We start from the raw sequence: 23946 nt of genomic DNA, 5'->3' as shown, positions 1-23946 counted from the left end.
TAAAGGATTTGCCAAGGTCAGCATCAAGATACCACTGAATGGGAAGAACCAAAAAGCAGAGAAAAGTTACCAAAGTATATAGGATCATGGCTCACGTGTTTGGATTTTTGGAATGTGTAACCTTTCTGTTGCTGGTACATTTGCAGAATCCAGAGCTGAAGATCCTGAATGCTTTGTGCTAGCAGTTTTCCCAGCTGAAGAGTAACGGTGTTAACACACTTGTAACCTTTTGCTTGTTTATAGGAGACTCTGCTGAACAGCAGTTGTTACAGTTTTAGGTTTTAAATATGCCAGGCAATGTGATTTCCTCAATGGGAGGCTGATACAGATCACTGTTGAAGATTCTCTTGTAGTATTCAGCCTAAATTGCCTTTTTTAATTCTATAGTTGTTTTCAGCTCAGTCTAGCTAGTTGTTTGTGCAAGATGCCCCAAACCGAAAGAATGTGAGGGAGTGTTTCCTGTAAGAAATTGCAATTTGATTTAAGAGTATTTAGAGGGTATAAGGGCAGTAGGAAGAAAAAAAGTCCTGTCTTATTTAGCAACCTTGTAACAGCCTAAGCTGATCTAAATGTTGGTTTCTGCTTTTTTCATGCCACAGTTGTTTTTCAGCAGTAGTGTTCACCAGATCTTTCTCTGAGCCGTTTATTTCTGTGTGCAGACTCAGTGGAAAAAAAAGTTCACTTTATTTTAGAACGATCAGGTTTTGCTGCCTTAGTGTGCTGAAAAGTCTCAGCAAAGAATCTGCCAGCCTGTGTTGCCTTGGAATCAAGGCATGAGAAAATCATTAGCTGTGCATAGTTCCTACCTCTGTTACTGTAGGCTTGAAAAGAATCATCTGCCTTCTCACCCGCAATGCTGTGACTCTGTGTTTGATTTAATCCAGTGTTGGACCATGTTGCCTCTGAGAAGAGTGGTCTCTTCTTCCCCTCGTACCTTCTCTGGGTGCCTGTTCTCACGTGCTCCTTTCTGCCTGGACAAGTGTTAACATGGCACGACAATGACTCCAAATGTGGTTCCATGGGGAGGATGAACCTATAGGACAGCTAACCATGGCCTAAAGGGGCAGGTTTTGCTCCCAGCTTCTTGCATCTGCTGGCTCTAACACTCGTCAGATCTCTCCCTGAGCTCGGTGGAGGGTTTTTATGTGAATTAACTTGTGGAAAGGACCGAATGCAAGATCTGGTGAAAGGGGTGAGATGGGATGGTGCGGCTAGGAACACAGTGAAGGAGAAGTAGGAAATGAGCAGACGCATCTTTAGACCAATTATTTGTTTTTGGGTGGTGGTTATTTTTCAGCAGGATCTGCTTTCTGGTCCTGTTCATCTTTAAGCAACACAGACACCAGGACAAGAGCGTTGGTGGGAGCAGCAGGCAGGGAGAGCTGCCCACCACTTGTGCTCAGGCTCGTGCTTGAGTGTAGCTTGTGTGAGCTGGCCCCAGTCTGTCATGGTGCTCTCACACGCTTCATGCGTGACAAATACCTGATAATTCTGCTTTAGAAGTAGCATTCCCTTTTTGTTTGACAAGTTGCTCTGGGGGAATTGCGGGTGGTTTCACCACCTTTTTTTTTAGTTTTCTGTACTGGAACATTTGGATGGATCCAGGGTTATATTTCTTTATGCACTGACTGATGTACATCATCACATTTCTTATGTCTTAGATGATATGTTTTATACTGATGTTTCAGAGCTTTGACTAAGTTGTCCCAAGTGCTAGATATTTATTAAGAGAAATATTTTGTTTACCCCATCTCCCAAGACTTTGTGACGCTGACTGGGTCGTAACAGGTGGATGGAGAGTATGGATGGAGGCCTCTCATGATAGCATTTTGAGTTGAAATAGGTTGTCTTGCACCGAGATGGTGAAGTAACTGTAATCGCTTTGCACTGGGCTCAATGTTTTAGAAGAGGATGGAAAATTTGGAGCCCCATTTTCAATTCTTAGTTCTCTGAAGACACTTTTAGCTTATATTTTTTAAAAAACCCACACCACTTCACAAAAAAAAACCCCAACACACAAGGACTGAGCACAAAGTATTTCAGTATTGTAATTTTCTCAGCAAAATAAACCCTTAGTTTCCAATTGAGGTGGTTTTCCAGCCTCTCTTGTAAACTGCTGTTGTGTCTAGATTGGCTTTCCAAGAAGCTAGAGGTCTGTGTGGGGAAAAAAAAAATCTCACTGATGGCTATGGAGTGCCTTTTACTATCTCAGTCTTTTATATACCTGAACAAATTTAAATAAAAATCGGGAATAATTTTTATTTTTAAACTTGTGTGTAGTTTGAAGGAGACAAGACAGGTTCTAGAGCAATGTACAGCGGAACTTTGGAGTTAGGGTGTAATTAATGTTCATGTCTATTAATTCATCATTGTTATTTAGATTGGTAGTGCGGCTGTATGCAGGTCAGGCCAAATTAGAAGAAGACTCCAATCTGATGGGCAGTGTTTTACTCTGTCTTGTGTAGTGCCTAATGACCTTGGCTGTGGTTTCCAATCTTGTATGAAGCATTGAGTATATCAGTATCCTTGCATGGAGGTCATTATGTAGCTGGTGCCTGATCTTAGGCAAGGCTAAAGAAGCGGCAGCAAAATGAAGAATCAAGCAAAAAAGGACAAGGGAATTGAAAATGAGAGTAAGCTTAGATATGTATTGTCAAACTTCCATGCAGGCTGCAGATTTGAGATATTCTTTTGCTTCCTCACTCTGCTTTAGGAGTTACCCTCAACCTGCATGGATAGTGGAGCCTTTACTGAACAGCCAATTCTTGTAGGTGACTTAGCATGAAGTAACAATTAAGTAAGGGTGTAATAAAGTAGCAGCAACATTATTAAGGAGCACAAATTCTTATTAAAATTATTCTTGTGCTTGACCTTAACCCTGAAAGTTTTGACGCCACTTAATTGTTAGAATGTTGCATATAGACTAACCATGTTTCTTACTGACTTACTCCCTTAGCAAATTTTTTAAGTTATGTCAGATCTGTCTCCCCTCAGAGCAAATTATAAAGTGAGTAGAAGTTTGTACTTAACATTTAAAACTTTCCCCATCTTAAATTATATTTCAAATTTGATGTGGAAGTTTCAGACAGCTAAATGGGACTTTATGAAGCTCTTATTTCTTTACGTTCAAAAATGTCACACTTAGTAGCAAAGCAAGGCTCAGAAAGTGTATCCAGGAATATAGGGACTGTTGAGCTATAGTGATACCGTCCTTTCAGTTCTGTCAGCTTCCAAGATAACCAATAGCATTAATTCTGTGAGGCTTAATGTTTGATTGAAATGGAGCAAGGAGAAGCATTTTGGTGTGAGTGCCTCTTACCCTCTATTTGAAGTGTTTTGTTTGAATTTGTAAGTATTTCGGCCTTTTAGAAATGGATTTATGTTTATAGTCACTTTCTTGTTTTCAGCTAAGCCATAACATTAAAACTGTGACCTTACGACCAAATGGTAGAAAACTGTGTTGTTTGATGCTAACACTAAAGGATACCAGCTTCCTGACAATTGATAAGGTACCATTTAAAGATGCAAATGAAATGCGGATGTATTTGGATGCAGTCCATCAAGACAGGGTTCATACTGGTAAGTGCAATTGTTGCAAATCATGTTAATAATAGTTTGGAAAGGGGTCGATGCTGTGTTTTCTTTATTTTCATCTTTAGCCATTTTGTCCTCCTGGTGTTACTGACTTTCCTTGCATTTATGTAAATGCCTCTGAACCCCATTTTTTGTTATATACCTTTCTCATAATGTACTTTTGTTACGCTGAACAATAAGCAGAGATTAAACTTGTAGGAATTGTTTATGTTGTAAGTATGTTGGTATTTGAAAAACTCTTGTCTGTTTATCACACATGCATGGTCTCTTTCCTTTTTATTCTACCTCTTTATTTTTTTTCTTTTTAAGGATAGGAACTTTACTGCCAACTGAGTAAATGACCAATGTAAGGGATATACATAAACATATGCTTATGTCTGTGCACTCAGAATATTGTATGATCTGTTGGCAAGAAATCTAGTGTGTCCTTTCCAAAATCAACTCCAGCTAAGTAACATCTTACAAATGAGAATGCCAATCAGTTAAAAGACAATCAGATCAAATGTTGTGTACTTTTTCTGTCAGCTGGGAAACCCTCTCAGGGATCTGGCAGCTTTGGAGGTGTGCTGGGCAGCAGGACCACACAGAAGGAAGCTAATAGGCAATTCTCTTATATAGAGAACCAGGTTTGTTTAATTGTTCCAAATTTTCCTCTCCTCCTCCTTCCTTTAACTTTATTTCATTTATTTCCTCCTCTCATTCTCTTACTGTGTTGTAATAGCACCGTAAATACTTATTTTGCATCTGAAGTCTTTGTAATCTAGAGGGATTGGAATAGATGCATACAGGGTGGTTGGCAACAGTGTGTCTTGTGAGGAGCCATATATTCTGTATGAATAAGAAAGGTCAGTGTCTGGCTGTGGAAGACAAAATATGTTCTTCATGCTGAGCTATCAGGCAGAGAAGAAGCAGAAATAGAGGGAAAGTACATGATTAAGACTTGCTTCTCACATAGTTCTGCATATCTCTCTGTTTATACTGAACACCTTACGTGGCAGCTGAACATGTTACAGTCAGCATAGGTCTTAATGAGTTTAGCAGACTTCAGCCAAATGTATGTACTGAAAAGCTGCTGACCCAGTTTTGTATCCGAATAAAGTTACTGAATTTGTGGCATTCTGCTCAGATTTTTGTGTAAATTTTGCAGACCTTTTCCCCGAAAGTGGTTTTCCTGCAAAATATTTTTGTTCTTCCTTTTGTCCCTGCATAACAGAGATTTCATGGTGTATCTACTAGCTTTAATTTACTTTGTTATCTCTGTGAATATGCTTGTATTACTGCCCTGAGGGAGAATATTTTTGACGTTGTCCCAAAACAAATTTTACGTGTTGCTTAAAGGCAATCTCTCAGTAAAAACTCTAAGGCTGTGTATACAGTGGTAAGATTAGACATGTTTAGTTTTCAAGTCTAAAATTGACCAACATTCCTTAGTCAACCAACTATTAGCTCTTTCCATTGCATTACATGTAGTGCTTGCTTGGCCCAAGGCTGTCAGGGCACTGTTCTAATTGTGTGGTTTTTAATATGGCTTTTTTTTTTTCATTTTAATACTCCCCAGGATTGATCTGGGCATAGTTAGGAATCATGCCTTGGGTGTTTTAATGTCAAAGCATGTAAAGGAAATTTTAAAAACTACAGTTCAACTGACTTAGTATTGGAAAATGAGAAGGGAAATGGATTACGTGTTTATGACTTGCATGGATACAGTCAAAATTTTACTTATGTCTAATTAGTGTTAAACTCTCTTAATCTATTACAAGTAGCATTTTTATGCTTTTAGATGCTACATTGTAGCAAGTAAAGCAGTTGCGTAAATGCAACTGCTTAGACCAGTCATGTTTTTCACTGTTTCGGTTTTCTCCCTGGCCCCCTCCACTTGGGTTTTGCAGACTCCTCCCAAAAGAGTGACTGTGGAAAGCAAGGAGGAAAATTCATTTCGCAAGGTGCTGGGTACCCCAGCGAGAGCGTCTGTTAAGAATTCCACTGGAACTGGAACACCTAGCAACAGGGTGAACCTTTCAGCATCTCCTGCATCATCAGTCCCTCACAGAACAGGCTTGTTGGAGAATCGGTAGGAATGTTATACTCTTATTACGATATTGTTAAAATTTAGCTCTTTATAGAGCTGCAGGTGGAACTCAGTACACCTAGAAGTAAGAAGGGAATTGTTTCTTCCTCTGGTTTTGCTGTTACTTTTAACAGGATGTTAACATGTGATTTTCTAGCCTCTGGCTGGTACTGGCACTAGAGCTTTATGAACAACTTAGGAGTTGGGCAGACCAAATTCTTCTCTGTATGCTATGTTATAAAAGTGGAGATTGTGGAAGATAGGTGGAAAATGCACAGAAAGCATTGAGAAGTTCTGTTCAGTTGGAAGAGGACCATTTACTAGCCTTTCTGAAAGAATGACCACTTCAAAAATTTTCTGTCATCAGTGAAAAGAGGAAAAGAACACAACTTCCTGGTTCAGAAATGAGTGAAGATTATCCCAAAGAGAATGATTCTTCAACGTAAGTTAACCATTATTTCTAGTTTCTGATTTTAAACCATTCATTTGTAAAGGTATTTTTTACTGAAAAGAATGCTCAGCAACATGGTACAAGCCAGCCACTAGTCAACTTCTGAATGCACTGGGTGCTTGAAATGGGGTTTGTATTCAGGATTTGCAGGAACTGGCACGTGCAAATTTTGTGTCATCTTTTGTTAGTTTAGTCAGGATTGTCGTATGTAATGTACATGTTTTTACTGCTGTGCAATAGCTACCTTCTTTATTGAACAAACTTCATAAAGGAAATAAGCTCCATGTGTTTGAAATCACATTTAATCATAAGTAAGATGGCTTATTTAAATGAATAGGTTAAATTTACCTGCAAGTAAAGTTTAATTGTTCCATAGTCAAGTATTAAAGGTGATAGGAGAGAAATGCTTTAAAAAAAGTTGTCAATATCAAGCAGGAACATCCTGTATCTTCTGTAACTGCACGGAGTTCCAATCTTGTTTATCTGTAGGAATAATAAAGCCTTGAGTGATCCAGCATGGAAGTACTTGAACAATAGCAGAGAGAAACAGCTGAATCTGAAGCAGGCAGAGGAAAATAGAACATCAGGTAAAAAAAATAAAAGTAAAACCAAATGATATCTGGCTTTGAGCAGTACAATTTTACCCCTTTGTTATTAGTTTAGAAAGTTGCTGCAGAGGTGATTTTCCTAATCTACTTTCCCTGTGCCATTAACTTTCTTGCTTCCTACAGACCCATATATGAGATGCAAACAACTTCCCTTCATTTTCAAAGCCTATCCTGCTCTAGTGTGACCCTGACCTTTATACTTGGGTGCTGATCATAAAATCACAGAACCACAGCATGGTTTGGGTTGGAAGGGACCTCAAAGATCATCTAGTTCCAACCCCCCTGCCATGGGCAGGGACACCCTCCACTAGACCAGGTTGCCCAAAGCCCCATCCAACCTGGCCTTGAACACTTCCAGGGATGGGGCATCCACAACTTCTCTGGGCAACCTACAATACACCTCATGCCAGCCCGTTTGCCGGCTTGTTTGAAAATTCAACAAGTACCTTCAAACCTTGCTCCAAGCTGCCCATCCCCTTGGGAGGGGATTTCTGTAAACACATAAGGATTTCCTTTTTGCTTGCTTGTTTATTTTTAAATCTCTTCTTTGCTGCTAATGCCCACATGAATGGTAGGCTGGTTTTTGTGCTGAAAATGTGTACTGTTTGCTTTTGCTTCCCTGTCTCTTCCCCAGAACTTAGAAGGGGAACTTTTTGGGGCCAGAACTTTTGTTCTGTTCGTACCAAAGTTCTGTTGGATACTGGTATGTGACAAGGTTTTATAGACAATATAGAAATATTGACAGTATATACATAAGCTAGTAAGCAGCACCATTCTTCAGTTTTACTAATAAATACAGAGCCTCTTTTCCCCATAAAGGGGAATGCATTCAAGATCTTGTTTTTATCGGGAATGTTGCTGAATGCATTCTTTTTTTAGTGTTGCTCTGATGGCCCAAACATGTTGCTGGAGGAGCCAGTAAGGTGAATGTTTATCTCTGAAAGAAAATCTGGTTTGCTCTTTAGAGTCAAAAATTAGAATCTGTGAGTGTATACCTGCAAGTTCAGGTAGTAGTATTGTGAACTTCCTTCATATATCTGCACTTTCAAAAGTTGCATGGCTGAAACCACTTCAAGCTGTTATAGAAGCAAATGTTTATTCATTATCCAAACTAAATTACACTGTGATTCACTGTAATACGTGGGGTTTTTGACTCTTGAGACCATTTTTTTTATGTGGCACCGTCTGAGGCATTAGAGTGTCAGGATCTCACACAATGATATCACAACAATGAAACAATCATATTTTGCCCCAAGCATATAGTAATTTACTGTGGAATTTGGAGTGGGAAGAGAAACTGTTTTTACTTCCGCATATTTATCTTGAATTTTGAGAGCACTGTATTGGAAATCATTAGTGGATTTTCTGTTATGTGTATCTTGTATATTTGAACAAGAGGTGGATATTTATTATCTTTCAGATAGTTAAGACCATTCAATGACTTTTTAATGTTTTGTATTGCAGTTTGGATTTGACGGATTTTATGATATTAAGTTCAATTAAAACTTCAGCATATCTCTACTTACATATGATTAATATTTGCATTAGTACTTTCCCAACCAGTTCTGGAAAACAGTGTTTGAGGATTTTTAAACCTTTTGACTAAATACTTTTAAATGAGTTATATATTGTATAAATGGCTGAGTTACCTGGAACAAAACGACCTGCCTCTCTTTCTGTTTTTCAAGGCATTTTACCACTGCAGTCATCATCCTTTTATGGTGGTCGGTCCTCATCAAAAGAGTATTCCACTGGCAGTTCCACCCTGGACAGGTAGGACTGATTCACTAGCATGAACTGTAAATGACAGTTCTTTCCCCTGAATTAGGATCTTCAGTTTCCTGTGTGTTTATCACGTGGTATATAGCTTATATGCATAAAATGCGTGGGGTGTTTTGTTTTGGTTTTCCCCAGGTGTACAATCTAGGTATTCAGTGTGGCTACAATTGTTCTAGTTACATCTACAAACTCCAGTTACTGCTTGCAATAGACAGACTTTCTAAAATCACTCAAGGTTATTATAGTCATTGTGAATGATCCAGATGATATCTAAACTCTAGATGATTCAAATTCTATATAAACTCTGGAATTTTAGACTGAATCCTTGCTTCATTTTTCCCAAGTAGATAAATGACATGAAACCCTGTATTTTAATAATAGTATTTTAGTAATACTGAGTCCTGCTGAGGTTGGGATTCTTCTGTGTTAGAAACTGTGCAATCATACTGTCGGTCTCTGCCCTAGATAGATGAGATGTAAGATCAAGGAAGAAAAGAAGCATTGTCCGTGCTTTACACATGAGGGACTGAGGTCCAGAGTGATTAGATTACAAGAACAAGAGGCTGAAAATGAAGACTCTGGCCCAGATGTGAATTTTAAGCGTATCTTAGAAGTGATGATCTCATGCTGCACAATCGTTCTTCCTCTCATCATACAGTGTGGGGAACTGTTCAATATCTTAAAGACAAAAGGCTTGGTTACACTGGATGCACACCTCTGGATATAAGGAAATATAACCAAAGTATTTAAGTGCTCCGCAAAGAAGCGCTCGCTCTCTCACACCTCTCTTGCTTTATGATATGTGCCAGTTATCTTGTGTGGCTTTACCAATCCTTGTCTTCTATAGTGATACAATTCCAGTGTCATGGACTATAGCTGTTTAAGGAAGAGCATTAGAAATCTTACACTTCTCATCCTTTAATGTTTTTAGGTCTAGTGTATCCAGCCAGACTCCTTCAGCCAAAAGAAGCCTGGGATTTCTTTCTCAGCCTGCCCCTCTTTCTGTTAAAAAAATGAGATCTAATCAAGATTACACAGGGTGGAACAAACCCCGAGTGCCCCTTTCCACCCATCCTCAACAACAATTACAAGGGTAAATTTAATTTTCTTTATCTAGCATGCACACTTTGATCATCAGAACATGCACAATCTTGTTATAATTCTTTAATGAAAAAAAATCCTGAAATTAACGAACACTGAGATAGGGAACACTTTTCCTAGTTTGGAAAATATGTATTCTTAAATTCACTTCCTGAGAACTTGAGAGATACAAAAATTTCAGGTAATTCATGTTCCTTTCTTACACTTTCATGATTCATTTCTCTATCTTGTGTATATATATACATTTTTTTAAAAATTTTGATTGTGGAAACTCATAGGTGCTTTCCTGATAAATGCCACCTCCCGAGAGTTTTCAGTTTAGTTGGAAGGGCAGGAGGACAGCTCCAATAAGAACTCTGGGAGGGGTGGCTGGGGTGAATGTCCTGCATGTTAGTAGTGCCATGTTTAACGCTGGCTTGTTTACACATTGACATACATACCATGTTCAATTTTTTTTTTTTTTTCAGATTTTCAAACTTGGGAAACACCTGCTATATGAATGCCATTCTACAGTCCTTGTTTTCAATTCAGTCTTTTGCTAATGATTTGCTCAAGCAGGGTATCCCATGGAAAAAAATTCCACTCAATGCACTTATCAGGTAAAATTCACTTTTTGGGAAGGATATTTTCTCTTTCATTACAGAGAAACTAGTTTTGTAATACTGAAGCACCTTTGGAGGGGTTAATTTGCATGTGTGAATAATAAAATAAATACTAGAGTTCTCTGTATTTTGGAGTTTTACTTTAGAAATACGCTCTTTAGAAATAGGAAGTAGGCTCTTAAAAAAAAAATACAATGTTGAGTTACAGGCAGTCTTTTATGTCTTCTACTGTAGAGTGAAATGCTTCAGAAAAAATGCAAGAAACTGCAAAATAAATAGATGCAGAATAACTTCTTTTTAAAACATTACCAGCTAGGGTTTAAGCTGGTCAATAACTTCACCTGAAATGTGAGGGCTTATGCCTCTTTTGGGAAATATCCTTTGTTTATTAGCTGCGGGGAGTGTTTGAGTTCTGCATATGTAATCTTTTTCTAAATTCAACTAAACTCTCAGTTCAGTCAAACCTGTCAAGAAACTCCAAAGGTTTCTGTAATAAGTAAATTTTTGTTTCTGTTTTGAAGTGTTTTATATCTTTTGGGATTATTTCTATTTTTTGCTGTGTTGTCTTGAACTCTTCCTATGCTACTCAGGATTGGAGGTTGTTCCACGTGCCTCTTGAAATGTCCTTTCCCTAATTTTTGTAGAAAGACCTCTGAAGCTTGTGCACCATATACCTAATGGTAAACTGCATGGGTAGAGCTTGGGCCATGGCACCTCTAATGGAGGGTAGCGTGTGACCCTGTGCCAATGTACAAGTCAGAGTTGATGCTCAGTAGCATCTGCTTTGGCATCTGTTGGATTGGGTGTGGGCACTTGGTCTAACATGATGAATGTTTTTCTGGTTGAAAAGCGATTGCCGATTGACTGTTTTGTGGTGAAAAAGGTGTGTTTCCTAACGTGCTTCGCTGAGCAGTTATAGAGGGTTAGGAGAGCGCACGCTGTTACTGTAGCTCAGCAGAATAGCAGAAACTTGATCAGCTGCAGTAAACTGATCATATTCTTTGGGTAGCTGAGTATTAGTTGTTGGTTTGGGGTGGGAGGGGATTGCCCAGGTCTTTTCTTTCTTTTTTTTTTTTATTTTTGTGTGTGTGTCACGGAACATCTTCCCATGTATGCACTATGACCGAAACTGTTGTGCTTGGAGTATGCTAGTTGTGTATTTCCTGTGAAATTATAAAACAGTTGTAAAAGATAAATAAATCACAATAACTGAGAGGCACAGTTAAAGTCAATTTCAACAGTTTTTTAACAAAGTTACCAGTAACACTGTATGTAGTTTGGATCAGGGTACTCCTCATGGCTCTTTTTGTTACAGCTTTTTTTCCTACTCTGTTGTAATGATTTACTGCCAAAAGAAGGCTTGAAACTGAGTGAAAATTTAAAAATAAAAAAAAATTAATAGAAATCGGTCTGACCATGCAAGTTGAATTTAATGATTTCGTATCGCTTATTTTGGTGCCATGTGATTTCATATCTCTTATCGGTACAAATGTTTTCAAAAAGCATTATAGTTGGTTTTTTTCTCATTGTAAAAGATATAGCAGAAATAAGTTTCTAGAACTTTATAAGGCTCTTCTCTTTACCTTAAAAGTTTGTGGATTTTTTTTTGTTCATTTGGGTCCTGTTCCAATGGTGGCCTCAAATGAGATTTCAAAATACTTGAAATGGAAAAAATTAATTATATATGAGATACTTTCGTACAGAACCCCTAAACCACTTATCAGAGGAGAAATGCTTTTAGAGACTCTTAAAATGAGGTATCATGAGTTTTATTTTGTTTCTCTAAAGTCTTGGAAATCCAATGAGTGTTTCATTGCATTGACTTCTGCAGACGTTTTGCCCATCTGCTTGCTAAAAAGGATGTCTGCAGCCCTGAGGTTAAGAAAGAGCTGCTCAAGAAGGTGAAAAGTGCCATTTCAGCTACTGCAGAGAGATTTTCTGGGTACATGCAGAACGTAAGTACCATATTGTCTAGAAACAATTACGTGTCGTTGGTTCAGTGTTTGGACTGCATTGGACTCCTGCCAAGCTTCAACTCCGTTTGGTGGTGACTTGAGCTTTTGATTGAATGATGACAATTGCCTGCTGTTTGTTAGAGCAGAACTGCCTTAGTATTGCTGAATGCAATGAACGAAAACATAATTTCCCCAGTCTGTGTGTGTCTTTGAGAGAAAGATACTGAATGAAGTTGTACAAAAACACTTTGAGTTTACCCTGTTTCTAGGATGCACATGAGTTCTTGAGCCAGTGTCTGGATCAACTGAAGGAGGACATGGAAAAGTTAAACAAAACTTGGAAGAGTGAGCCAGTCCCTAATGAGGATAACTCCCCTGGACGGGCTTCTGATGACCTCTCAGCCACCAAAGTTTATACCTGTCCAGTTATCAGTAACTTAGAGTTTGAGGTTCAGCATTCTATCATTTGCAAAACGTAAGTATGTTTGAGAGCTTTACTCATACTTACCTTAAAAGACTGGGAAGTGTTTCCATCTTATGTGACTTCATCTGCAGGCTATAACTAGAACTAATATCTGTGTTTTTTCCAAAGCTAGATATTTAGAAAATATTCTATGGTCTAGAAATGCTGTAAAACTCACACCATGCTGTCTGCTGCTACGGGCCATCTTTAAACAGTCTCATACCATTTAGTTCTTTATTACATATCCAGTGGAAAGCCTCTGTGCTTTACTTTTTGTGTACCGGTTGTATGAGAATACAGAGAAAAGGGGGTTTCAGCCAAATAATTTTTCCTCTTAAAAATATGGGAAGCTATGTTTTTAATTTGTTCTTTCTAAGGGCTTCCAGGGAATGATGTTTTCTTCTGTGTCTCTAGGTTATTGTGGAAAAAGATGTAAACCAGTATGTCTGGGCATTCGTTGTATATGACCTGTGCAGCAGATTGTCATATGAGATGCTTGCATTCCACAGAGTTTTCATGAACACAGATGTTTGGGAATATTACTTTGTGTGTACTGTGTTAGTTCCCTAAAATAATTAAATTGCATGCAGGTGGTAATTATTGAAGACAAATGACTGTAGGGTCTTTTTTTTTTTTCCCAAAAAGTAAAAAAAGCATAAGAAAATTGAGGAGGTTTTTAGTTTTGTGGGTTTTTGGTTTGGTTTTTTTAGATGGACTACTATTTTGTTTCTAAAAACAGTTAGAAAGTATTTCTAGGCTTTCCCTTCTTCTGGGCTGGGTTCACTTCTCCAAAGAAGGCTGAATGGAGAAGACATGTTCAGCTACATAGTAGTCGCTTTGATTTCCTGTATACCTGATCGCTTGCTTCTCCAAAGTAGCCTGTGTTTTTTTGTTCTCACCCTTACACAAAATACACCCTTTCAACTTCTAAAACATCAAAGTGAAATCCCAAAATTCAACTTTGTTATAAGCATCAAACAGTTTAATTTTGATGAGTAAAAATAGATTGATCAAGAGGCATATATTTTCTGGGAAGTTACTTTAGCCTAAAAAATGTAAGTTGCCATTAATTTCAAGTGTATTTTTCATCAGACTTACATAAACATGTTTCTATTTTAGGTGTGGTGAAACAGTCACTAAACGAGAACAGTTTAATGACCTCTCCATTGACCTTCCTCGAAGAAAGAAATTGCTTCCTTCCCGATCAATCCAGGATTCCCTTGACCTCTTTTTTCGGGTACATAGTTTTGGGATTTTTTTTTTTTTATTCACTATGGAGTATGTGTAGGTTATGTACCATATGGAAATTTTGATTGTATAGCTGATTATTTGTTTCTATGACAGTGATTGCAGGCATGTGAAATAATTAACTGCACTTTTTTGAGGTTTGTACATTAACAGTATACAGGAGTTTTTATTGTAAAATGCTGTGTAGAAATTAACTGATCCTTACAATACTACTGTGAAATAGGTAAACTTCCCCATTTTGTGGTGGAAGAGTTGCGGCATAAACAAATACAAAGGAGAGAAGGGAGGCTGTCAGATTGAGATAATCACTCAGGAATTGCTGCTTCCTCTCCTGGGCTAGGATGCTTCAACAGCATGTGTACTGGCCTCAATTAGCAGGGAAGGAAAAGGTCATGCAGAAATAATAATTAAAAAAATAGTTGTAATATGTGGATGCTTATCTTGTAAGTAGAGCTTCAAGGTGAGGTTTCTGAAAGCTAAATATAAGCCTTATGTCTGTGAAGTAATGTTGTATTTTTCCTATCTTCAGACAGACCTGTGTTTTTTCTCCATTTAGAGATAGTGTTTTCAACAGGTAGAATAATTAATGTGCTTATTCTTCTAAAAGCTGGTGGAGGTCTTATGATTTAATTTTATTTTTTTTAAATTATAGTGGTGTCATTTGGCCTCACTTAGAGAAATGGGCTGTAGAAATGTTTCATGGCTAAGTCATGTAATTTCAGCATAGTGATGCTTCCCCTTTTGCTGTCTGTTCAAAACTCTCCTCTTGTGCAGCACATCCTTGACAAGTTTAGATGAGGATAGCTTTTTCAGGAACAAAGTTGAGGTTTTTAATGAGAGAAAACTTAATGGCAAATTATTCTCCACCAAAGGTTATTAGAAAAAAAAACTCTTGTGTATGGCAGAGAAAACTATAAACCCTGTGAGATTGTTCCTTCTCTTTGGAAGCTAATTTGTTTCAGCTGCGGCTAATTCACTGGTCTGCAATAGACTTGCAGGAAAAATTCCCTGTATTAGTGGATATGTTGTCAAATTGTAAGCTCTGCTACCTGTCCTCTTATCAGTTGCCCTCTTGTTAGGTGTTGAAGGTGATTATAATTTTAAGTGCAACAGCTGTTTTGAAGAGCTTCCGTGAGAGCCAAAAGCAATGTGCTTTCTTCTGACATCTGTTTAATGTCTTTTGTTCCACTAGTCATTTTACTGTTCTCTTAAACAGGCAGAGGAGATTGAGTATTCCTGTGAGAAGTGCAATGGAAAGTCTGCTGTTGTCACACACAAGTTCAACAGGCTTCCCAGGTAAGTGCTGACAGCTGTTTCTCTCTCTCCTGGAAGCAGGTGTTGCAAAAGTCCCTCAAAGAGTAAAGCTGGGAAAATGGGTAGGACAGCATGTACAGTGGTTGGCATGTGAGAAAGATGCACATGCAGACAGTTGTCTTCATGCTATTCTTCAGTTTCCCTCTAAAGCAGCTCTCTTGGGCACCCTCTGCAACACTTTCTTTTCCTCCCTGTCGCTACACGAGGAGGGCTGAGTTTTCCCCTTCCACTTTTCGTGGAGTTTCTGGCATGTGAGGGAAGCAGAAACAGATCCTTATTCTGGAAGCTTAATATTTTGTGCTCAGCTGACCTGATGGACAGGGCTAGGTTGGAGACATTAGTGCCAGAAGGTATATAGAGGGTTTTGCTTCGATCAATTACTTCTTCCCGTGCTGGTACCTATTGTCTCTCTCAGTAAGCATGGCACTTTGAGGAAGAAGAGTTAATGGCATGCTCAATAGTGTCTGACCTTGTGGTTGGATTTAGCTCATTATTTAGAGTGGAAGTGCTTGGAGATAGGGATCATTTTCTCATGGGATGTAAAGCTAAAAGAGCCTGTTGGATGACTTTATCTGGCCTATGTCCTTCTCCCAGGTATACTTATACTGAACCCAGGAACTTGGTAGTTAGCTTGCGTTTTGCTTAAATAGTGTATTTCTGCTAGCACTGCAAAACCCTTGTCAAAGTTTTTGAATATTAGCACAACATAAGTTATGATACAGCTGCATGATCTAAATAGTGCAAAGTGCAGCATAAGGGAGAAGATTCAGTGTGAGGAGGCCTTTTCAGGCTCATTATACTGTTGTGATCAAAAGCTCTTTCAAAGAGAAAGTGGTATGGTGCATAAACCAAGTACACATCTTGCAATGGGCACAGTTCCTTCTCGGTTTTGGGCAGCTGTGTGATCCCTCCATCACAGTCTTGAATATCTGGGAGTAATGTACTAGCATTCTGGCCTATAATGATAATATTTCTATTGTTTCCTACCTCTCACTGTGTAGTAGAAATAATAGGTTTGGTAAGAGCTGCTTGCTTCTGCTTGACTGAAGAGCAAGGTGTTGCAGATCAAAGCAGAAAGCCTCTTTAGCTGGCAGAGTCTGCACTTTGCACAAAGTTGAGTGATGGACAGGAGAGTAATTACCTGTCTCTTGCCAGATAAGAGATAGATAGTGTTTGCCAGCCACCCTGAAGTAATAATCTGTTTCAGTCAAGTGAATGCATTTTGTAAACAGGGCTACTTGGATTCTGACTAGGTTTTCTCTGACTTCTGTCTTGAGATTAACATTTGTCCTTCTCTCATATCCCTCAGGGTCCTGATTCTTCATCTGAAACGATACAGCTTCAATGTAGCATTGTCTCTCAATCATAAAGTCGGGCAGCAGGTGGTTATTCCAAGATACTTAACCCTGCTTTCACACTGTACAGAAAGCACTAGGCTGCCGCTGACGCTGGGATGGAGCGTCCATTCTGCAATGTAAGTGTACAACTCAAGTGATCCATGCCATGTTAAGCACACATGCCACAAGGTAGGCAGTTGTCAGATCTCTTCCAGAAGATCCTCCTCCTTCCTGGGCAAGGAAATACTAAAATTCTGTAGCTTCAGATGTGCACTGCTAGTTTGTAACGATGCCATCATGAGAACATGTATGGAAAGGAAGCATGACAGAAGCAGTAAGAAGAGTTGGTGGTGCGTTATCTAGGGAATATTTGCTAAGATAGAATTCTTCGCTGTCCTTGAAAATAACTTTCTGTCCTTTTAAAGAGAACTTTTGTTAGTGATTTCTAAAACGTATGCCTCAGTCCAAAATAATCTAGATTCCTTTTCCCTTCACAGCACACTTAACTCTGCTTAGGAGACGTAACATCCTACCTCTTTCTGCTAATTTCCACTTGCACCTCCTGTGCTGTCATTCATTTTTCATTGTCTTTCCTGTGCCACTGTAGTATCTGAGCACTTCACATGCTGAAAATACTCTCTCCTTTTCCCCGTGACAGTTACTTCTGTACAGCTGCTTGTCCTGAGGCACAGAGATTAAATGTGCCAGTTGTCACATAGGAAGTCTGTGGCAGAATAAGGAACAAGAAACCCTCAGGTCTCTTGTGATCCCTGCCTGGTGACATAACCACGGTAGCCGTAGTGAGTTAGGACACATCTGGTGTATATGTTCAGCAGTGTGGCATGCGTTCTTGTGCTGAACATTTAGTGCTGAACGTTTAGTGACGTTTGAGATTTATGTTGAGATTTACGTGGATATTTTCCAAGAGTTTGCTTTAACAATAGAAATCAAACACAACGAACAGCTTAAGCTAACCAGAGCAGAAATACTTGTAAATATGTTTGAAATAGCTTTCCAATGGCTTTTTTTTTTTAGTCATTGAAACCATTCTGATTGACCAGAGAGTGGAAGGGTAACTAGGCTGGAAAGAAGCAGCCCTGGTTTGAGGGGGAAGATTAGAAAAAAAATTCTGCATTGGCAGCCATCTGGTGGAGAGATGTTTAGTGATAGTGATGGACTTTGAGGAGCCCATGAAAGGATTAAATGGAGCAGGAAGTTTGTTTGGAAGAATCTAGGTAAGGGAGGAGAAACGGAGACGTGGGACATGCCAGAGAACCGGCTTATCCAGACAGCAACAGGAGACTGTGGTTTGGGAGCAGGAACTTGTGTGTTGGTGGGAATAAAAAATAAATGAATGAGTTGTCTTGACATTGGGAGCCCAAAGCCTTTAATTTGTGAGCTTGTCCCTAAGGGTACATCACTAAGAAGTGAATCAAGTTTAAAGCATTATATATGGTTTTGAACAACTGTTGTATATTTATAGCATGATGGAGTTATTACTCTAACTCTAAGCAATTAGCAAGTACATAATGATATTTTACTTGTTTCTTTGGTCATGAATTTGCATGCATAGCAGACAAGTAAACACTTATTTCTTAAAGACCATAACTGCTGCAATAAATACTTTGCTTTTTTAATAGTTCCCGTCCATTGAAAGCCTCCCAAATGGTGAATTCCTGTACTATAAGCACTTCCACACCTTGTAGGTGAGTTATAGCTCTGAAATGCCCATGGCCTGAGGTTTCATGGGATAATTTTTAAGGCATTTTAACATTTCTAATTCTTCTTTAATCTTTCTACTTTTTCTACTTGTTTTCTTTCTTTTTTTTTCTATTTTTCTATTGTAGTAAAGTATTTCAGCCACTGTCTTTTTTCATATCTGAGTTTTATTGGTGCTACATGCTAGCTGAAATGAATATGAATGGTACAATTTGCCTAGTTGATGTGATCACCTTAACATTTCTTTTGAGAACCCTTGGGGACTTGTAAGTAAGCAAAGATGACTTTTTTTTTTTCCCCCCCAGACAGAAGACTGAGCATCAGAATGAGAACTGGATTTAGTTTGTAGAGATGATTTGTCAGTGCCAGATACCTTAAACTAGCTTGCATTTGTAGTTGCAAGTCATGTATATAAAAAGCAAAATGGTTTCTAATTGCAATCTAAGCTCTTTTCTCTATTCTGGCTCTCTGGAGCCCCCGTGTGTGTTTTGGGAACAGGTGTTTAGTTCCTTAAGTTTATTTGCAGCGATGAGAGGGCATTGTTTTTATAGGCCGTTTTGAAAGGCCAGTTTTTGATCTAGTGAAAAACGTGATATCACACTGGATAGTTTTGCATTGTGGAATACTTAAAGACCAGATTTCCTAACTGAGCAAAAATCGTGACTTCCCAAGACTCCCTTGTCTTCTGTTCTAAAGAAGCAAGAATTTATCTTAATGAAAGAGCAAACAGGAAAACTGAAAAACTTGTGCTGATTTGCTCTTTTTATATCCTAGTAATGATGTGGGAAGTCACCTGTCCAGCTTAGTAAACTTCAGAAGTCAAATGGTTTGTGCCGAGTTCTATATGTTACTGTGGACTCGACTCATGAGTAGTGACTGGGATTGCTAGGTAATAAAGTGTAGAATCCTTGGCCTTAGAAGCAAGAGACACATCCTTACTAACTTTTAGTGTTGTAAGTTGCTATTGCAGGCTGTTGCTGTATGTCAGTTAACCTCGTAAAATATACCTTTTCTGAAAACCCTGCCTGCTATGTTAATAAACTGTCATTGTCAATTGTTGCAGTTTGTTCCCCAAATTGAACTGCCCCACAATGTGAATGTTGGGTGTAAGACTTCTTTAACCATTACTTCAAAACAGATTTGTACAATACTACAATGCTGTAAAGTTTTATAGCCGTGTTTTTAATTTACAGAAAATACACTTTCAAGTCAAAGAGCTCTGCAGCACTCTACGTAGATTCTGACAGTGATGATGAGCCGTTGAAACGCTCTGTTGCCCATAGCCAGAGGTTATGTAATATACAGAGTAGAGATCAGCAAGAAGAGCCGGAAAAGGTAAGGGAGAAAACCACAAACTTTCATATACATAGATCCTATATGTGCTTATGCCTGGCCTATGCTTTTCTTAGCATAGACTGAGTAGAATTGATGTAAGATAAGTTGGGTTTTTTCCTCCTAATTAGCACTGCAATGCTGGAAGAGAGTGCTTTGCTAATTGACCTCTCTGTACACTTGTCTTGGGTTCCCACTGGGAACAGAGGTAATTGTGTTGCAACTGCACTTGAGTTTTCAGGTTATGTATACCAGCTGCTTAGCAGGTTTGTCAGTCCTTTGGGTAACTTTCACCAATAAGATTTCCAGGCTGAAATATAATGGGCTGCCAAGAATAAAATTGTGCAGTAAAGTCCTTGATTAAATTAGACCCAGTACAAGTTGGGCTAGGCAAAATATTCATTTGAGAGAATGTCTTGCACATCCAATCTGTGTCCCCTTTCAAGTGTGGCTTTTGAAAAGCTCTTAGAAACTGAAGCTATCAGTCTTTGGGGTATGGGCACATAGAATTGTGTAGAGATCAAGCTCATTGATGTAAAGGCACAGTTAACTTCAAATTGCCTCTGAGCTCTTCATCGTGACTAGTATTAATGTTGCCAAGGTGTTTTTTTGCCTCTATCAGGGCAGCGTATTAGCAGGTAGATGAGTTGTCTGGGGAAGAACAATGACCGAGAATGGAAAGCAAGAAGCTTAGCGGATTATCTTGCAGTACCACTTTCTTCTGTTAGTGTTGCAGGCCTGGTGCTTAGGACAGGTGTCTGCATCTCCACTTCTCTAAAGTTTTTGACAATGTTCATAGGGTTGTTTTAATCAAGCAGAGACTTGTGGTCTTGATTATGGCATGAAAGGACAGGCGTAAAGCTGGCTGAATAACATTAGGTAACGAGGAAGATATCTGCAGTTTCTGATCTGATGGGGAAGATCAAACCAAGGGAGGATCCTGATCCACTCAGTATTTAATAAATGATAAAATAGATAATGAGTATTAAATTTTCAGAAGACCCAGAGGTGGGAAGGGCTGCAAGTATGTTGAAGCTCAGAACTACAGTTAAGAATGATTTTGACAAATCTGAGAAATTGCCTAAAAATAGCAGGGGTTGTTCAGTAGAAACGGACGAAAGGTGCTAGTCTTAGCAGGACTAATGACTGTAAATGCAGGATGGGAACAGCTGGGAAAGCTGTGGGCCTTCGGAAAGGAGCCGAAGGGTGACAGTCGATCACAAGGTCAGGCTGGTTGAAAACACAAGTGTATAGACAGAGGCATAGCCTGCAGGTTGCATGAAGTAATCCTTCCTTTTTTTCCTCAGTATTGAGCTTTAGCTGGAGTTCTAGATCCAGCTTTGGGCTCTGCACTCCAAAAGAGTTATAGATTAAGTGGAGAAGGGCCAGAGAAGAGGAACATGAATGATCAGAGGGCTAGAAAGGAAGAATTTTGGGAGAAAGAGCAGGCAAGTGAATTTGGGTCCTTAGTGTAAGGAGAAACCTAAGCAGGTCTTCAAGGAAGGGAAAGAAATGAATGGAAACATGTTATTTTCCATGCTCGTCGTGGATAGAACAAAAAGTAATAGACTAAATTGCAGACAGTAGTTTTTAGATGAAATATCAGGGAAAACTTCCTGATGCTCAGGATATGTAGGTATAGAATGGATTGCTTTGGGAGAAAGCAGAAAACCATTTGCTGAAGGTCTCAGGGATGGAGTGGGCAACTGCTGTCCTGCATGGCACATCTACAGCTAGCTGTGGGTGGGGGAAGGAAACCAGCTTGTCTTTGAAGTCCCTCAGAAAAGGTATTCCAAACTGTTCTAAATGATTCTTCCTCGAGTTTTGTTTGTGAGGAAGTGTAGGTAGTCTCTATTGCACAAGCCCTGTGAGTGCAGAAATTGTGGGAATAAAGCCTATTAATTTGAATAGCAAATTAATTATAGGTTTTCCAGCCTGTTGTGGGAAAGAGACAGTGGTGGTGATGATTCAGCATAAGTGACTTTATTCTTTGTGGCCATGCACGTTGGCCACTCCTCAACCACAAGGCCTGACCAGTCATCTGTTATCACTAACCAGATCCTCTCTCCGTCTCTGTGTTGTCCTGGGAGGTCCTGGTCCTTGTCCTCGGAAGTGGCATTACTGCTGCTGCATCATTTCCCTTGGTATGCTTCTTGTAGCAGCTGTGGATGGCATTGTGTTAGGGGCTTGGCAGTCACTCCATAGGGCTGGTAGATCCCCTGCGGGGCACTGCTTGCAAAACAGCTGGAACAGCAGGCGTATTCGACATTGGGTTGTAGGGGCAAATAGCAGTTATCCAGCTAAAGTGGGCAGAACTGCAGTTTCTCTGATTTCTGCCTCTGCAAATGAAGTAGTATTTGAAGTACTTTTTAAAAAAATACTTATTTAAAGCAGCCTGCCTCAGAGCCTAAGCTACTTAAAATCTATGCAAATAATTTCTAACAGAAAAGTTGTATTCAAATAATGCACAGTTGCTGCCAAGTCCTTAAAGTCCAGCCACTGAATTAGTGATAGTCGTTGGCAAAGTGCCTGGAACGAGGGTTTGCTGAAGAGCTAAACCAGTTTTGACGTTAGTAGCCTACAGGTGCAGAGGGAGAAATCAGAAAGCTTAAAAAGCAGGTACTCTGCTTTCCTTATTCAGTGCATGAATAGATGTGAGGAGAGAGGTTTAAATTTGTCACTTCTAATTCTTGGAGGGCATGATGTCTAGAACAAGCAATTTAGTTGGCTAATTCATTTGCTAATCCTGTTTGATAAGGCAGTTTTAATACAAAATGTTTGCTACATAAAACTAGTCTTACTCATCAAAAGCTTGCTGTATTTAAGTAAAAATGTATTTTTATTCATTTTAACGAAGTTCTGAGATCCATCCAAATGCTTTTGGAATAAGACCTGTATAAGTACATTCTGACAGAAGCTATTTTCCCCCATTTTTAACATAATATGGGGGGGAAATCTAAGCATGTGGTAAGTAGTATAATTGTGTAAATATGTATACATGGAGGTTAACCTCCTGATTAACAGTTAATATCAAAATTATTGAAATTACTGTATTAGTTGCAAATCAGTATGGTGTAGGAGTTGATGAGCATTAGTTTTAGGAAAATAACTAAAAAAAGAAATATTCAGATTAAGACTAAAGTGGTTTTCTTTTCTTCCAATTTCAAGTCATTCTGTTTTCTTTAGGAAGGAATAATTCTCCCCTTTCCCTAGTTAACTCTTTTCTTACTTGGTTTGCAGAGTCCTCCCCTCACCCTCTAAGATTTCATATGGCAAATCTGCAGCACCAAACCTAATTTTAATTGCTCTCCATACCAGCCTGATTTCAGTTCCTATTCTTCCATCCCTGTGTTCAAGTTCAGTTACTCTTGGGTTGCTGCCTCAGCCTTTGTTAAGAAATTTACAATTTTGCTACTTGTGCCTCAGTGCTGACTTGCCAGAGGCTTGAGGATTCATCAGAACCTAAAAGTGGAACACAAGTATTGAAGGGAAGAATTATCTTGTGTATGTTAATCCACAGGGCCTGTAAAAACTGGTTGTAGTTTATGTTTAAATATTATTCCTTGGAATGAATGTAGCTACAAAGGTTGTCTCTCAGTTAAGTCTCATATAACTATCTGTTTCATGTTGACAGAGCCAAGCTCCCACTCCCTGGGGTTAATAAAATAAAAAAAAAACCAAATCTCCACAGAAATGTAAAGCTGATGTTATGTACCTGTTTATTCAAGCACTTAATCATAGCTCCATTCATCTTTAGGGTTCAAAAAGAAGCAAAATGGAGGGTGATAAACCTGAGCTGGGTAATGCTAGTTTTGATGGGATGAGTGAAGATGAGCTGCTAGCAGCTGTCTTAGAGATTAGCAAAAGGGAAGCTTCTCTGTCTCTGAGCCATGATGAAGATAAGCCCACAAGCAGCCCAGACACTGGTTTTGGAGACGACGAAATTCAGGAATTGCCGGAAAACCTGGAATCTATGGAGATGGAGAAACCCAAAGCTGCATTAGACTCAGGTAAGGTGAAGTAACCGTCTTAATTGGACTATAGTGAGCTAAAGCGGGTTACTGATAACAGCAGGTTAGTAATGTATGATGGTAGAACCTGGATGCAGGTGCATTGCTGAAACTGCCTGACTTCCTCAGAGTTTTCTTACACTTTCCCTGTGTATAAAGTGTTTAATTCATTGAACTGTGAAAATGTGTTTTCTTTTATGTCTGTCACCTCTCTGATAAAGGTAATGTCATCTCCAGAGTTAATTTCCATTTTTTTTCTCTCCTGATTAATACATGCTTCCACTGGTTCCTGTACCAGACAATTCAATTTACTAAGATTTGGCAGTGTCTGGAACTTAATCTTCCGTAATCAAAGTATTTTCATC

The 23946-nt window shown here is 38.9% G+C and overlaps 1 protein-coding gene across 2 annotated transcripts in view; it reads left to right on the top strand.

Annotated features, from left to right (window-relative positions):
• Positions 1-23946, top strand: part of USP37 (ubiquitin specific peptidase 37) — a 38040-nt gene that overhangs the window by 1423 nt on the left and 12671 nt on the right. For both annotated transcript variants that reach the window (XR_008577659.1, XM_054830084.1), the window contains exons 3-18: positions 3408-3579; positions 4120-4220; positions 5484-5665; positions 6030-6104; positions 6603-6700; positions 8410-8494; positions 9432-9593; positions 10069-10200; positions 12035-12158; positions 12428-12633; positions 13741-13858; positions 15086-15165; positions 16493-16657; positions 18161-18226; positions 19433-19574; positions 23329-23581. Coding sequence is in view for 1 of the 2 variants with exons in the window: in XM_054830084.1 (XP_054686059.1) it covers positions 3408-3579; positions 4120-4220; positions 5484-5665; positions 6030-6104; positions 6603-6700; positions 8410-8494; positions 9432-9593; positions 10069-10200; positions 12035-12158; positions 12428-12633; positions 13741-13858; positions 15086-15165; positions 16493-16657; positions 18161-18226; positions 19433-19574; positions 23329-23581 (2161 nt within the window). In the remaining variant the exon portion in view is untranslated. The remainder of the gene's footprint in view (positions 1-3407; positions 3580-4119; positions 4221-5483; positions 5666-6029; positions 6105-6602; positions 6701-8409; positions 8495-9431; positions 9594-10068; positions 10201-12034; positions 12159-12427; positions 12634-13740; positions 13859-15085; positions 15166-16492; positions 16658-18160; positions 18227-19432; positions 19575-23328; positions 23582-23946) is intronic.

This window comes from Grus americana, chromosome 6 (genome assembly GCF_028858705.1).
Source record: "Grus americana isolate bGruAme1 chromosome 6, bGruAme1.mat, whole genome shotgun sequence".
Classification (NCBI taxonomy): Eukaryota; Metazoa; Chordata; class Aves; order Gruiformes; family Gruidae; genus Grus; species Grus americana.
The sequence above is the reverse complement of the archived record's forward strand: the minus strand, read 5'-3'. Positions and strand labels throughout refer to the sequence as shown.